At 35.4% G+C, this 14,591-nt stretch overlaps 1 protein-coding gene across 1 annotated transcript in view; it reads right to left on the minus strand.

Annotated features, from left to right (window-relative positions):
- The window catches only part of LOC105707392 (protein FAM47A), a 40,351-nt gene extending 30,423 nt beyond the window's left edge, over positions 1–9,928 (minus strand). Inside the window, 1 exon segment of the mRNA XM_064364567.1 lies at positions 9,768–9,928. Coding sequence (XP_064220637.1) covers positions 9,768–9,928 — 161 coding nt within the window.
- Between the last annotated feature and the right edge of the window lie 4,663 nt (positions 9,929–14,591).

Raw genomic sequence — 14,591 nt, forward strand, 5'->3', positions numbered from 1 at the left:
ATTTTATGAATGAAAAAGCTGAGGCTCAAAGAAGAGAAGTAACTTCCTCAAAGTGAAACAGCTAGCAACTACCAGAACTATTGACTTCAAGTTCAGTAATCCTTGCACCTCACTAGGCTGCCTTTCATGCTGGTAGGTCACTTTCCCATTTCCAACTTCATGTTGGACATCAGTGAACTCACCAGAGCAAGAATAATGGAGAAACTCTTTTTTGTCCTTTATTTTGTGTCTGTAGAGGATTTTTCCCAAGCCCTGTGACTTAGCAAGATACTTCTAACCCAGTTAGTTTTAGTCAATTTTTGCATTTTATAATAAGTTTTCATTATCATTTAATTAATTTTTAAATTCAATTTTCAGATATTTCACTGGGTGTTTGGTCATTCTTTCTTAATTTTATCCACATTAGATATATAGATTGTTAAAAGTATTTCTTTTGTTTGGAAAACCATCCAGGATAATTTATACTCATCAAAACAGAATACTTGATTTTCAGTAATAGTGTAGGCAACCTTTGAGATGATGTTTATCAAAATACAAAAGCAAAGCTGCGTTTTAAAGGACCTGGTTTTGTGTCTGGAAATAATAGTTGCTCTAAACAAATAAAGCTATTATTTTTAATTAATAATACTATCACTAGATTAAAATTACAGTCCTTAACTTTTCCTATTCCACATCTTTCTTATAGATAATTTCTGTTGTTTCTATTTTTGTATATATCATCCATTAGTCATTGGTAATTGTCACCCTGTGCTTAGGAAATTAGGAAACCAGCACAATAAAATGATAAAGTCACATCTATCTACCATGAAAAATAGACATGAAACAACTTCTCATAAATTTACATAGTCAAGAGTGGCAGCTATCTCTGTTTGTCTGTTTCTATTATAGGATGTTTCAGATTTTCATAATGTTATACAATGCCAAACTCTTTCTTCTAGCATCATATTGTTTCTAAAGTACATTTTTTTAAGTGAATATTATTTTCTTTATCTTTTTTTTATTGTACTTTAGTTTCTGGGGTACATGTGCAGATCATGCAGGATTGTTGCATAGGTACACACATGACAATGTGGTTTGCTGCCTCCATCCCCCGTGACCTATATCTGGCATTTCTCCCCATGTTGTCCCTTCCCGACCTCCCCACCCCTGTGCTGTCCCTCCCTTGGCACCCCCTAACAGACCCCAGTGTGATGCTCCCCTCCCTGTGTCCCTTTGTTCTCATCGTTCAACACCCGCCTATGAGTGAGAACATGCAGTGTTTGATTTTCTGTTCTTGTGTCAGTTTGCTGAGAATGATGGTTTCCAGATTCATCCATGTCCCTACAAAGGACATGAACTCATCATTTTTTATGGCTGCATAGTATTCCATGGTGTATATGTGCCACATTTTCCTTGTCTAGTCTACTGTTGATGGGCATTTCAGTTGGTTCCAGGTCTTTGCTATTGTAAACAGTGCTGCTATGAACATATATGTGCATGTGTCTTTATAATAGAATGATTTATAATCCTTTGGGTATATACCCAGTAATGGGATTGCTGGGTCAAATGGAATTTCTATTTCTGGGTCCTTGAGGAAGCGCCACACTGTCTTTCACAATGGTTGAACTAATTAACCTTCCGCCAACAGTATAAAAGTGTTCCTATTTCTCCACATCCTCTCCAGCATCTGTTGTCTCCAGATTTTTCATGATCGCCATTCTAACTGGCATGAGATGGTATCTCAGTGTGGTTTTGATTTGCATTTCTCTAGTCAGTGATGATGAGCATTATTTCATATGTTTGTTGGCCTCATATATGTCTTCTTTTGAAGTGTCTGTTCATATCCTTTGCCCACTTTTGGATGGGTTTGTTTTTTTCATGTAAATCTGTTTTAGTTCTTTGTAGATTATGGGTATTAGCTCTTTGTCAGATGGGTAGATTGCAAAAATTTTTTTCCCATTCTGTTGGTTTCTGGTTTACTCTAATGATTGTTTCTTTTGCTGTACAGAAGCTCTGGAGTTGAATTAGGTCTCATTTGTCTATTTTGGCTTTTGTTGCCCATGCTTTTGGTGTTTTAGTCATGAAGTCCTTGCCTATACATACGTCCTGAATGGTTTTGCCTAGGTTTTCTTCTATGGTTTATGGTGTTAGTCCTTATGTTTAAGTCTTTAATCCATCTGGAGTTAATATTACTGTAAGGTGTCAGGAAGGGGTCTAGTTTCTTCTTTCTGCACACTACTTGCCAGTTTTCCCAGCACCATTTATTAAACAGGGAATTGTTTCCCCATTGCTTGTTTTTGTCAGGTTTGTCAAAGATCAGATGGTTGTAGATGTGTGGCGTTGCCTCCAAGGCCTCTGTTCTATTCCATTTGTCTATATCTCTGTTTTGGTACCAGTACCATGCTGTTTTGATTACTGTAGCCTTGTAGTATAGTTTGAAATCAGGTAGCATGATGCCTCCGGCTTTGTTCTTTTTGCTTAGGATTGTCTTGGCTATGCGTGCTCTCTTTTGGTTCCATATGAAGTTTGAAGTGTTTTTTTCTAGTTCTGCGAAGAAGGTCGTTGGTAGCTTGATGGGGATAGCATTGAATCTATAAATTACTTTGGGCAGTATGGCCATTTTCGTGATATTGATTCTTCCTAACTATGAGCATGGAATGTTTCTCCATCTGTTTGTGTCCTCTCTTATTTCGTTCAGCAGTGGTTTGTAGTTCTCCTTGAAGAGGTCCTTTACATCCTTTGTTAGTTGTATTCCTAGGTATTTTATTCTCTTTGTAGCAATTGTGAATGGGAGTTAGCTCATGATTTGGCTCTCTGTTAGTCTGTTTTTGGTGTATAGAAATGCTTGTGATTTCTGCACATTTATTTTGTATCCTGAGACTTTGCTGAAGTTGCTTATCAGTTTAAGGACATTTTGGGCTGAGATGATAGAGTCTTCTAAATATACAATCATGTCATCTGCAAATAGAGACAATTTGACTTCCTCCTTTCCTAATTGAATACCCTTTATTTTTTTTTTCTTGCCTAATTGCTCTGACTAGAACTTCCAATACTCTATTGAATAGGAGTGGTGAGAGAGGGCATCCTTGTCTAGTGCCGAAAATTATTTTCTAACAAGAGACAGTAGTTTATTTGTATCAACAGCAAATCTGATGTTTAATATCTTAAGAATATACTTCAAGCATCAATAAAGTATTCAGTTCAAGATGAGTAAAATAGTACACTTGAGGGTCACAGTCTAGGATCCATGTTGTGCATTTTCTGAAAATGCCTGCTTAATATTTTTTTCTTTTCTTTTCTTTGTATTTTTTGAGACTGAGTCTCACTCTCTTGCCAGCCTGGAGTGCGATGGTGTGCTCTTGGCTCACTGCAATGTCTGCTTCCTGCAACCTCTGCTTTCTGGGTTCAAGTGATTCTCTTGCCTCAGCCTCCCAAGTAGCTGAGATTACAGGAGTGTGCCACCACACCTGGCTAACTTTTGTATTTCTAGTAGAGATGGGGTTTCACTATGTTGGTAAGGCTGATCTTGAACTCCTGACTTCAGGTGATCTGCCCGCCACAGTCTCCCAAAGGGCTGGGATTACAGGTGTGAGCTACTGTGCCTGGTCAGTATTTTAAAAATATTGTTGGAGAAGTCACATTATGTGTAAGAATGTTTTTTGATTCAATTATGGCAGGAACACATGAACTATAAACTCGTTTACATTGAGAAAAGAAACACACTCTTGGTCGTAGAAATAAAACTCCCCTTAACAGTCTCCTAGTGAATCACTAATGCTAATGCCAGGAGGGATTCAACAAAGCTTATCTAAGATTCCATATTAATATGATATTTCACATTAATCTATTATTTCATATTACTGTTACAGCAGCCTAAGAGTTTCTCAGTTACCAAATCATACTTGACTTATATTGAGCTTTTGGAGAACGAAAATTGAGGTTTTGTTTGTTGGCTGGTTCATTGGTTGTGAGTTTTTCTTTTTCCACATGAATTTAAAGTGATTATTCTTTATTGTACAATTGATCTTTTTTTGGATGTATCAAATTTTCTTATTTATTAAGTTTTTAAAAATTATTTATTATTTCAATAGGTTCTTGGGGGAAAAGTGGTGTTTAGTTACATGCATAAGTTCTTTAGTGGTCATTTCTGAGATTATGGTGCACCCATCACCCCAGCAGTGTACACTGTACCTAATGTGTAGTCTGTTATCCCTTGCCACCCTGCAACCTTTCCCCCAAATCCCCAAAGTCTAATGTATCATTCTTATACTTTTGCATTCTCACAGCTTAACTCCCGCATGAGTGAGAACATATGATGTTTGGTGTTCCTTTCCTGAGTTATTTCACTTAGAATAATAGTCTCCAGTTCCATCCAAGTTGCTATGACTGCCATTATTTCTTTCCTTTTTATGGCTGAGTAGTATTCCATTGTATTTATATGCAACATTTTCTTTATCCACCTGTTGACTGATGAGCATTTGATCTGGTTTAATATTTCTACAATTGCAAATTGTGCTAATATAAACATACGTGTGCAAGTATATTTTTTGTATAACTGCTTATTTTTTTCTGGGTACATACCTAGTAGTGGGATTGCTGGACCAAATGGAAGATCTACTTTTAGTTCTTTAAGGAATCTCCACACTGTTTTCCATAGTAGGTGTACTAGTTTACATTCCCACCAACAGTGTAAAAGTATTCCTTTTTCACCTCATCCCCACCAACATCTATTTTTTTTTATTTTTTAATTATGACCGTTCTTGCAGGAGTGAGGTGGTGTCACATTGTGGTTTTGATTTGCATTTCTCTAGCAGTCTGTGGGTCAATGAAGAAATTAAGATAAATTGAAAAAGTTCTTGAAACAAATGATAAAGGAAACACAACATACCAAAGTCTATGTGGTAAAGCCATTAGTCAGAGGGAAGTGTATAGCTATAAGTTCCTATATCAAAAAAGAAGAAAAACATCAAATAAACAATCTAGTGATGCATCTTTAAAAACTGGAAAAACAAGAGAAAACCAAATCAAAAATTCATACAGGAAAGGAAATATTACAGCAGCAATAAATGAATTTGAAATGAAAACAATACAAAAGTTCAGTGAAATTAAAAGTTGTCGATTTTTTTTAATTGACCAATTTCTTGATACATGCAACCTACCAAGATTGAACAAGGGAGAAATCTAAAACCAGAACAGACCAATAACAACTAACAAGATTGAGGCCATGTTAAAGAGTCTCCCAGTAAAGAAAAGTCAAGACCCAGTGACTTTACTGCTGAATTCTACCAAACTATTTTTTTTGTGTGGTGAAGTTTCGCTCTTCCACCCAGGTTGGAGTGCAGTGGCGTGATCTCGGCTCATTGCAGCCTCCACCTTCTGGTTTCAAGTGATTTTCGTGTCTCAACCTCCTGAGTAGCTGGGATTACAGGTGCCCGCCACCACACCCTGCTAATTTTTATATTTTTAGGAGAAACAGAGTTTCACCATGTTGGCCAGGCTGTTCTCGAGCTTTTGACCTCATGATCTACCCGCCTTGGCCTCCCAAAGTGTTGGGATTACGGGCATGAGCCACCACACCCAGCTCTCTACCAAACTTTTAAAGCAGAATTAATATGAATTCTTCTCACACTATTCTAAAAATTAGAAGAAGAGGGAATACTTCTAAACTCGTTCAACAAGGACAGTATTACCTTAATACCAAAACCAGACAAAGACACATGAAGTATAAAACTACAGGACAATATCTCTAATGAATACTGATATAAAAATCCTCAACCACATACTAGCAGACTGAATTAAACAATATTATAAGAAGATCATTCATTATGACCATGTGAAATTTATCCCTAGGATGCAAGGATGGTTTCAGATCTAAAAACCATCATTCTCAGCAAACTGACACAAGAACACAAAATCAAACACCACATGTTCTCACTCATAGGAGGGTGTTGAACAAGGAGAACACATGGACACAGGGAGGGGAGCACTATACATGGGGGTCTGTTGTGGGGGAGTGGGGGGGACAGCAGGGGGGTGGGGAATTGGGGAGGGATAGCATGGGGAGAAATGCCAGATATGGGTGAAGGGGAGGAAAACAGCAAATCACACTGCCACGTATGCACCTATGCAACAACCTTGCATGTTTTTCACATGTACCCCAAAACCTAAAATGCAATAAATAAAAAAAAAATAAAAATAAAAATGAAAAAAAAAATAATAAAAATCAAACAATATGATATGTCATATCACCAGAATGAAGGACAAAAATCATATAATCATTTCATTGATGCTGAAAAAGCATTTAATAAAGTTCAACATCCCTTCCTGATTAAAAAAAACAAAACTGAAAAGGTGGAGTTTAGAGGGAACATACCACAACATAATAAAAGCCGTGTACGGCAGAATCACAGCTAGTATCATACTGAATGGGGAAAACTGAAAGCCTTTCCTCTGACATCTAGAACATGCAAAAGATGTCCACTGTTAACACTATTATTTAGCATAGATAAAGCAGTCAGACAAGAGAAAGAAATAAAAGGCATGAAAATTTGAAAAGAAGTCAAATTATTCTTTTTTGCAGATGATATGATCTTATATTTACAAAAACCTAAAGATGTCACAAAAAACTATTAGAAATGTTAAATAAATTTAGTAAAGTTTCAGTATACGAAATCCACATAGAAAAATCAGTAGCATTTGTATATGCCAACAATGAACAACTTGAAGAAAAAATTTTAAAAAGTAACCTCATTTACAATAGCCACAAATAAGATTACATATTTCAGAATTAACCAAAGAAGTGAAAGAACTCTATGATAAAAACTATAAAACACTGATGCAAGAAATTGGAGAGGGCACCAAAAAATGGAATGTCATTTCTTGTTCATGGATTGCAAGAAACAATATTGTTAATATGTTTATGCTACCCAAGGCAATCTACAGATACCATACAATCCCTATGAAAATACCTATGATATTCTTCACAGAAGTAGAAAAAACAATTCTACAATGTATATAGAACCACAAGAGACCCAGAATAGCGAAAGCTATCCTAAGCAACAAGAATAAAACTGGAGGAATCACATTACCTGATTTTAAATTAACTACATTGTTATAGTAACCCAAACAGCTTGGTATTGGCATAAAAACAAACACATAGACCAATGAAATAATGAAATAAGGGATAGCAAACCCAGAAACAATGCACAAATTTATAAGGAACTAATTTTTGACAAAGGTACTAAGAACATACATTGGGGAAAAGAGTCTCTTCAATAAATGGTGCTAGGAAAACTGGTTATCCATATGCAAAGAAATGAAACTAGACCCCTATTTCTCATCATATACAAAAATCAAATAAAAATAGATTAAAATTGTAAATCTAAAACTTCAAACTATGAAACTACTACAAGAAAACATTGGTGAAAATCTCCAGGATGTAGATCTGGGCAAAAATTTCTTAAGCTATACCCCATAAGCACAGACAACCACAGCAAAAAATGGACAAATGGAATTACGTCAAGTTAAAAAGCTTCTGCCCAGCAAAGGAAACCATCGACAAAGTGAAGAGATAATCCACAGAAGGGGAGAAAACATTTTCAAGCTATCCATCTAATAAGGGATTAATAACCAGAATATATACGAAGCTCAAACAACCTTATAGGAAATATCTAATCTGATAAAAAAAATAGGCAAAAGTTTGAATAGAGATTTCTCAAGAAAAAAAAAAAGACATAGAAATGACAAAAAGGCATATGAAAATGTGCTCAAGATGATTGATGGTCAAAGAAATGCAAATCACAACTACAGTAAGATATCATCTCACCACTTTTTAAATGTGTGATATTCAAAAGACAGTCAATAACAAATGCTGGCAAGGATACGGAGAAACGGGATCCTTTTTACACTGTTGGTGGGAATGTAAGTTAGTACAACCACATGGAAAACGGTTTGGAGGTTCCTCAAAAAACTGAAAATTGAACTACCATATGATCAAGCAATCCCAGTGCTGGGTATATGCCCAAAAGAAAGGAAATCGGCATACTGAAGAGATGTCTGCATTCTCCTGTTTGTTGTAGCACTGTTTGCAATAGCCAAGATTTGGATGCAACCTAAGTGTCCTACAACAGATGAATGGATAAAGAAAATGTGGTACATGTACACAATGAACTACTATTCAGCCATAAAAGACAATGAGACCCTGTAATTTGCAACAATACAGTTAGAACTGAAGATCATTATGTTAAGTGAAATAAATCAGGAACAGAAAGGAAAACATCACATGTTTTCACATATCTGTGAGATCTAAAAATCAAAAGAATTGAACTCGTGGACACAGAGTGTAGATGAATGATTACCAGATGCTGGGAAGAGTAGTGAGGGGTTGGCAGGGAGGTGGGGATGGAAATGCTTACAACATAAATATAAAGAATGAATAAGACCTACTATTTGATAGCACAACAGGGTGACTATAGTCAATAATAAGGGTACATTTTAAAGTAACTAAAAGAGTGTAATTTGATTGTAACAGAAAGGATAAATGCTTGAGGTTATGGATACCATGTTTTTCATGATGTCATTCTTAGTAACTAGTATTTGATAGCACAATGGGGTGACTATAGTCAAAATAATTTAATTGCACATTTTAAAGTAAAGAAGAGTACAGTTGGATTATTTGTAATACAAAGGATCCATACTTGAGGGGATACATACCCCATTTCCCATGATGTGATTATTATGCATTACTTCCCTATATGAAAACATCTAATGTTCCTCACAAATATATATACTTACTATGTATCCACAGAAATTAAAAATTTAAAGATACATACAAGGTTTCAATTTATCAAAGTATTTATGTATTTGATACCTATCTTTTGTTCCTCCACAGAGGTTAACTGCTGACATAGCCCAAGACAAAGTTTAGTTGACATTAGAGTTATTATGCTGTTTTTAAAAACAAATAGATAGGTCTGTAATGTCCTGGCGCTCTCTAGTTGTTACCACATAAACATTTAGAGACACACATGTGTTCATAATCTACCTTACTACATTTATATGTATTTAATAACAGGTTTGTTGAGATATAATTATCATACCATAAAATTCATTCTGTTATACTGTATAATTCAATGTTTTTGTATATTCACATATTATGCAACCATCAACACAATCTAATTTCAGAACATCTTCATCACCTACAAAATAAGCCCATATCCGTTAGCAGTAATTTGTCATTCACATCTTCCCTCAACCCTAGGCACTTTTGTCATAAAAGGCCACTTACTGAGAATAAAAAATATATAATTTACCTACTTGCTCCAGGAAATAGTGTCTCTGGGAATGTCAGACTGAATCCACTAAAGTAACCCAAAGCTTTTATGTCATAAACTGCTCAATATTAAACAGTTCCCTTCTTCACAAGATCAGCCTTAAAATCCCCAAACCCAGAGTCTAAAATTCTGTGAATATTCTCCCCTGACTTCCTCTTTTCTAAGACTCCCTTACATAAGATTTCCCTTACTACAGTAAGTCTAATCAACTTTGCTGTGCTTGATACATAGGTCTTGTCCCTTATTGCAGTGAGTTTCATAGACTCAGCTTTAAGTCATCAATGGATGTTTCTGACTGACTTCTGGAATCAACATTTAGCAGTCTCCTTATCCTCCCTATTGAATTTCTTGGGCCAGAGTCAAGTTGTCTCCAGCTCTCTTTTGCTTGTGGACTAAGGAAACATTCATTCTTTCCTCTTGTCAAACTCTTGGAGGGCATACTTTCTGTACAATCACTTTTCTTTTGCTTTGTCACCAAAGAGCTGACCTGACTTTATGGTTTGCTTCTCAGTAATGATAGTCCAGTCCACTGAACTTTGAAAATCCCAAGAAACACAGATGAGCACCTTGGCTTCCTTAAAACCCTTCTCTGCAGGATCAAGGTGGGATATTGCCATCTCCAACTCTCTACCTTGGGATTGATGCAGGTAATGGATGAGATCATAGCATGACAACAGCTTCCTCCAGAGAATTCTCACAAATCTACTTTTCAAAGTCTGCTCTTTAATACCCTTAAAGGATTTCAGGATTTGAGGAAAATAAGTCTCTAATTTTCTTTGAAAATTCAAATTTAGTACAGCAGACACACTTTGGAATGTTGTATGTACTGTATCCTTGTTCCTCAGTTGAAACTCCCAATGTGACATTCAGCTACATTCATATTTTGAGGTAAATGTACTCTGTTTATTTTACTGAGAAAGATGTGCTGTTAAAAATAAGTTTGAGGATCAATCCAATTACACTTTTTAGGTCTAGTCCAGTATTACTCATGATTTAATGTGCAGAAACAATTACATAGGGAATCGTGTTAAAATGCAGGTAAAAAGAATCTAATTCAGTACGTCTGTAGTAAAATCTGAGTTTGTATATTTCTACCAATCTCCCATATGATGCGAATACTGCTGGTCCTCAAGCCATACTTGGCCTGACAAGACTTCAGCCACCCTCTCTGTCCCAGGGGTTAGATTCCAATTGTGAATTCTCTGAACTGGAAAATTGAAAACAGAATAATTACAATTCAGTTACTCATTCCAGTGTTGTCCAGGCAAGGAGACAAGGAGCAAGAATCTGGGATGAATATGAGGAATGATAAAACTGGGAAGTGATGGTGGAGAAGGGACAGGAAGATTTCAAAGGGAGCCTGCTTGAAGATGTGACACATAGTAGGCAGGAGATAAGAATGTCAGTAAAGCAAGAGAAAATAATCAGAGGAAGAATACAAACAAAATAAAAATAATCTTGCATTTCTGGCCCATGTTCATTGGGTGAACGTTGCCAAATGATAGCATTGCTATGCTCATGAGCAATAGGAGACCTTTAACTATTTTTGATGGGTATTAAAAGCATTTGAGTAGGTGGGAGTTGTTCTGACAATTGGGAACACATAGTTCTAGTCTGGGTACAACATAGTGGTTCTTTCCCTTTTTTCCTTGTTTCTACATCTACTGCTGCTATAACACATTCTGGAAATTTTCTTTTTTTTTCTTCTTAATTTTTTATAGATACATAGCAGTTATATATATCAGTGGGATATATGTGATATTTTTATAAAAGGATACAATATATAATGATCAGTTCTGCTAATTGAGATGGATATCCATAACCTCAAACATTTACCATTTGTTTTTGTTGGGATTATTTCAAATATACTCTTCTAGTTTTTTTGACATATACATAAAATTATTGTTTACCGTAATCACTCCTTTGTGCTACCAACACTAGATATTCCCTCTAACTGTATATTTGTACCCATTAAACAACCCCTCTTTATCCCCTCCCCCCCCACTACCCTTCCCAGCCTCTGGTAACCACCATTTTATTCACAACCACCATGAAATCAATTTGTTTAGCTCCCACGTATGAGTGAAAGCATTCGATATTTGTCTTTCTATGCCTTGCTTATTTCACTTAACATAATGTCATCCAGTTCCATCCACCTTGCTGAAAATAACAAGATTTCGTTATTTTTTATGGTAGAATAATATTCCAATGTACCACATTTTCTTTATTATTAATTAATGAATACATAGGTTGATTCTCTATCTTGGCTAATGGGAATAGTGCTGCAATAAAACATGAGAGTGTAGGTATCTTTTCAATGTGCTGATTTTCTTCTTTATTGGATATATTCTCAGCAGTAGAATTGCTGGATCATATGGTATTTCTATTTTTAGATTTTTGAGTCATTTACACACTGTTTTCCATAGTGGTTGTACTAATTTATATTCTTACCTATAGTGTATGAGCATTTCCAGTTCTCCCCATCATCACCAGCATTTGTTATTTCCTGTCTTTTTAATGATGGCCATTTTAACTGAAGTGTGCTGGTATCTCTTAGTGGTTTGTTTTGCATTTCATGGATGATTAGTAACATTGAGCATTTTTTCATATACCTGTTGACCATTTGTATGTCATCTTTTGATAAATGTCTATTCATTTTTCTTTGGATTATATGAGGGGTTTTGCTATTGAGTTGTTTGAATTCCTTATATATTCTAAATATGAACGTCTTGTCAGATACATAGTATGCAAATATTTTCTATCATTCTGTAGGTTATATTTCACTTAGTCGATTGTTTCCTTTGCTGTGCAGAAGCTTTTTAGCTTGATGTAATCCCATTTTTAAGTTTTTGCTCTGGTTACTGTGATTTTGAGTTCTTACTAAACAAATCTTTGCCCAGGTCAATGTCTGGAAGCATTTCTCCAATGTTTTCCTCTAGTAATTTCATAGTTTCAGGTCTTTTAATCCATTTTGATCCAATCTGTGTATGTGGTGAGAGATTGGGTTCTAGTTTATTCTTCTGCATATGGGTAACCAGTTTTTCCAGAAACATTGATTAAAGAAGCTATCTTTTTGCCAATGTATGTTCTTGGTGGCTTTGTCAAAAAAGAATTGACTATAAATATTCGGATATATTTCTGGGCTCTCTATTGTGTTCCATTGGTCTATGTGTTGGTTTTTATGCCAGTATCATGCTGTTTGTTTACTATACAGTATAATTTGAAGTCAGGTAATGTGATTGATGGCTCTAGCTTTGTTCTTTTTTCTCAAGACTTATTTGGCTATTCTGGGTCTATTATGGTTCCGTACGAATTTTAGAACTTTTTTTTTCTATTTCTGTGAAGAATGTCACTGGTGTTTTGATAGGGTTAGGAAATTTTCTTGAGGAGTGTCCAAACTGATAACAAAAATATTGCAGAAGTTGGAAAAATATATAAAAAACTCCAGCCTAAACAAAAATATATTTAATTATCTTGCAAGTTTGCTCGAGGTGGAATAATTTCCAGTATTTCCTTTGTCAAAGCCTACTTGCCATTTTTTCTGTTTTGTTTAATCAATGTAGATATTGTAGAGGGGTAATGGGGATCAGTCATCTTTAGCAATATTTTTCAAAAGAGCAGAAATGATACTGGGTAAACAAAAAGAGACCATGAGCAGGAGTTTTCATTGCCAAACTCTGATGCCAGGGGAGGAACTGACTGTGTTCCATCAAAGCCTTTCTCAAGCAACAGTGAAAGTCAGGGCATCTCACCTACATGCCATGTGTCCTGCTTATAGAGACAAACTGTTAAGTAAGGCACTTTGCAGGCACCACAGTCATCAGAGGCTAATGAATCAGCATTTCCAGTCCAAAGACATGACAAAAAAGAAAAAGAAAACAAATGAAAAAATATATATACTTCTAGTCTACTCCCTGAACTGGAGAAAAAAGAATACTTTCACTTCTCAACTTTGAAAATATTTTACAATGGTTATGTTTATAAAAAGTTGCAGGTTATTTCAGAGGTAACTTATCATCTTGAAAGTTGATAAATGAATTTGACTTCAGCTAAGCATCATATATGGATATGTGGTAGCCATAAAATGAAAATATTTTGTACACACACATACACACACGCACATGCACACATACACACACCACACATTAAGACTAACACTGTCTGAATTCTATGCCTTGTTTAACTTTTTAAACTAATTTTACAAGTCATTATATTTGTATGCTGATATCCTTCTTATTATCATTTCTGTCTCTTCTTTTGGGAACAGTGTTGAGTGGTTTCATGACAGAAAAAATAAATGCACATGAATCATGAAGATTCTTTAAATGAACCTTAAGCCTTATTAAAACAGTTGAGTCATTTTTGTTTCCCTCCCACAGGGGCAATAAAAAAATCATTTAGTCTAAATTATTTTCACTTTCCCTACCAGTTTCTGAATCTCGTAAACCTGAAGAAACCTTCAGAGCATTTCTGTGTAAGAAATTCAGAACCTTTGTGTCTGACTGTAAGTGGGAAGAATGGCTTGGTATTCTCTTATATGTTGGCTTTAACTTTCTTTTACATAATGACATGCGAAATGTTTGAGAAGGCAAAATAAATGATGACCATCTCCATTAAAGTAGCAAAAACTTTGAACTTCTGTTTTTTTCACTTGCTAACTATAGGCTATTTTCTCCATTTTCCTGTTTGCTTTTCTCCTAATGCCCATTCTTGTTACAAAATGTTCACTTATTGATTATCTTAATAAATGATTAAAAGAATTGCTACTTTTTAGCATTTTTGAGAATTTACACTATGCTGATTTGTAGACAACCCTGCAAGGGACCCTTTTGGGATGGATGTATAAGGCAAGTCATTGAAACAAAGACAATAAGCACATTCCCAATCTATGCCCATACAGTGTTCCTGGGTTATAATAACAGTGGCTGATTAATGTTGTTCCAGTCTGATATTTCTTTACCCAGAAGTATATAAGCCTCAGGCTACTATAATTCTTAAAGACAGAGTATCAGGTCCCTAACTCCCATGGAGGTGTTAATTCTTTTGATTATTCTCTGGTACAGAAATAATAAAGTTGCCTTTGAAATCCAAAGTTCAGTTCTACTGTGTTAATATTCTCTATCTAGCATAAGGACTGATAACATCTTGGCAAAAAACGGTCTCCTTTGACCAAACTTTAGCCAGGCTCCTCTGAATCCCCTGCTTGATTATCCTGGACCTTGGACTTCCCTTCCTGTCCTTGCAGAATCCAGTTTCAGCAAGAATCCCACTAAGAATGTT

The sequence above is a fragment of the Aotus nancymaae genome, unplaced genomic scaffold, assembly GCF_030222135.1.
Source record: "Aotus nancymaae isolate 86718 unplaced genomic scaffold, 86718_ANA_hifiasm-v0.15.2.pri h1tg000058l, whole genome shotgun sequence".
Taxonomy (NCBI): Eukaryota; Metazoa; Chordata; class Mammalia; order Primates; family Aotidae; genus Aotus; species Aotus nancymaae.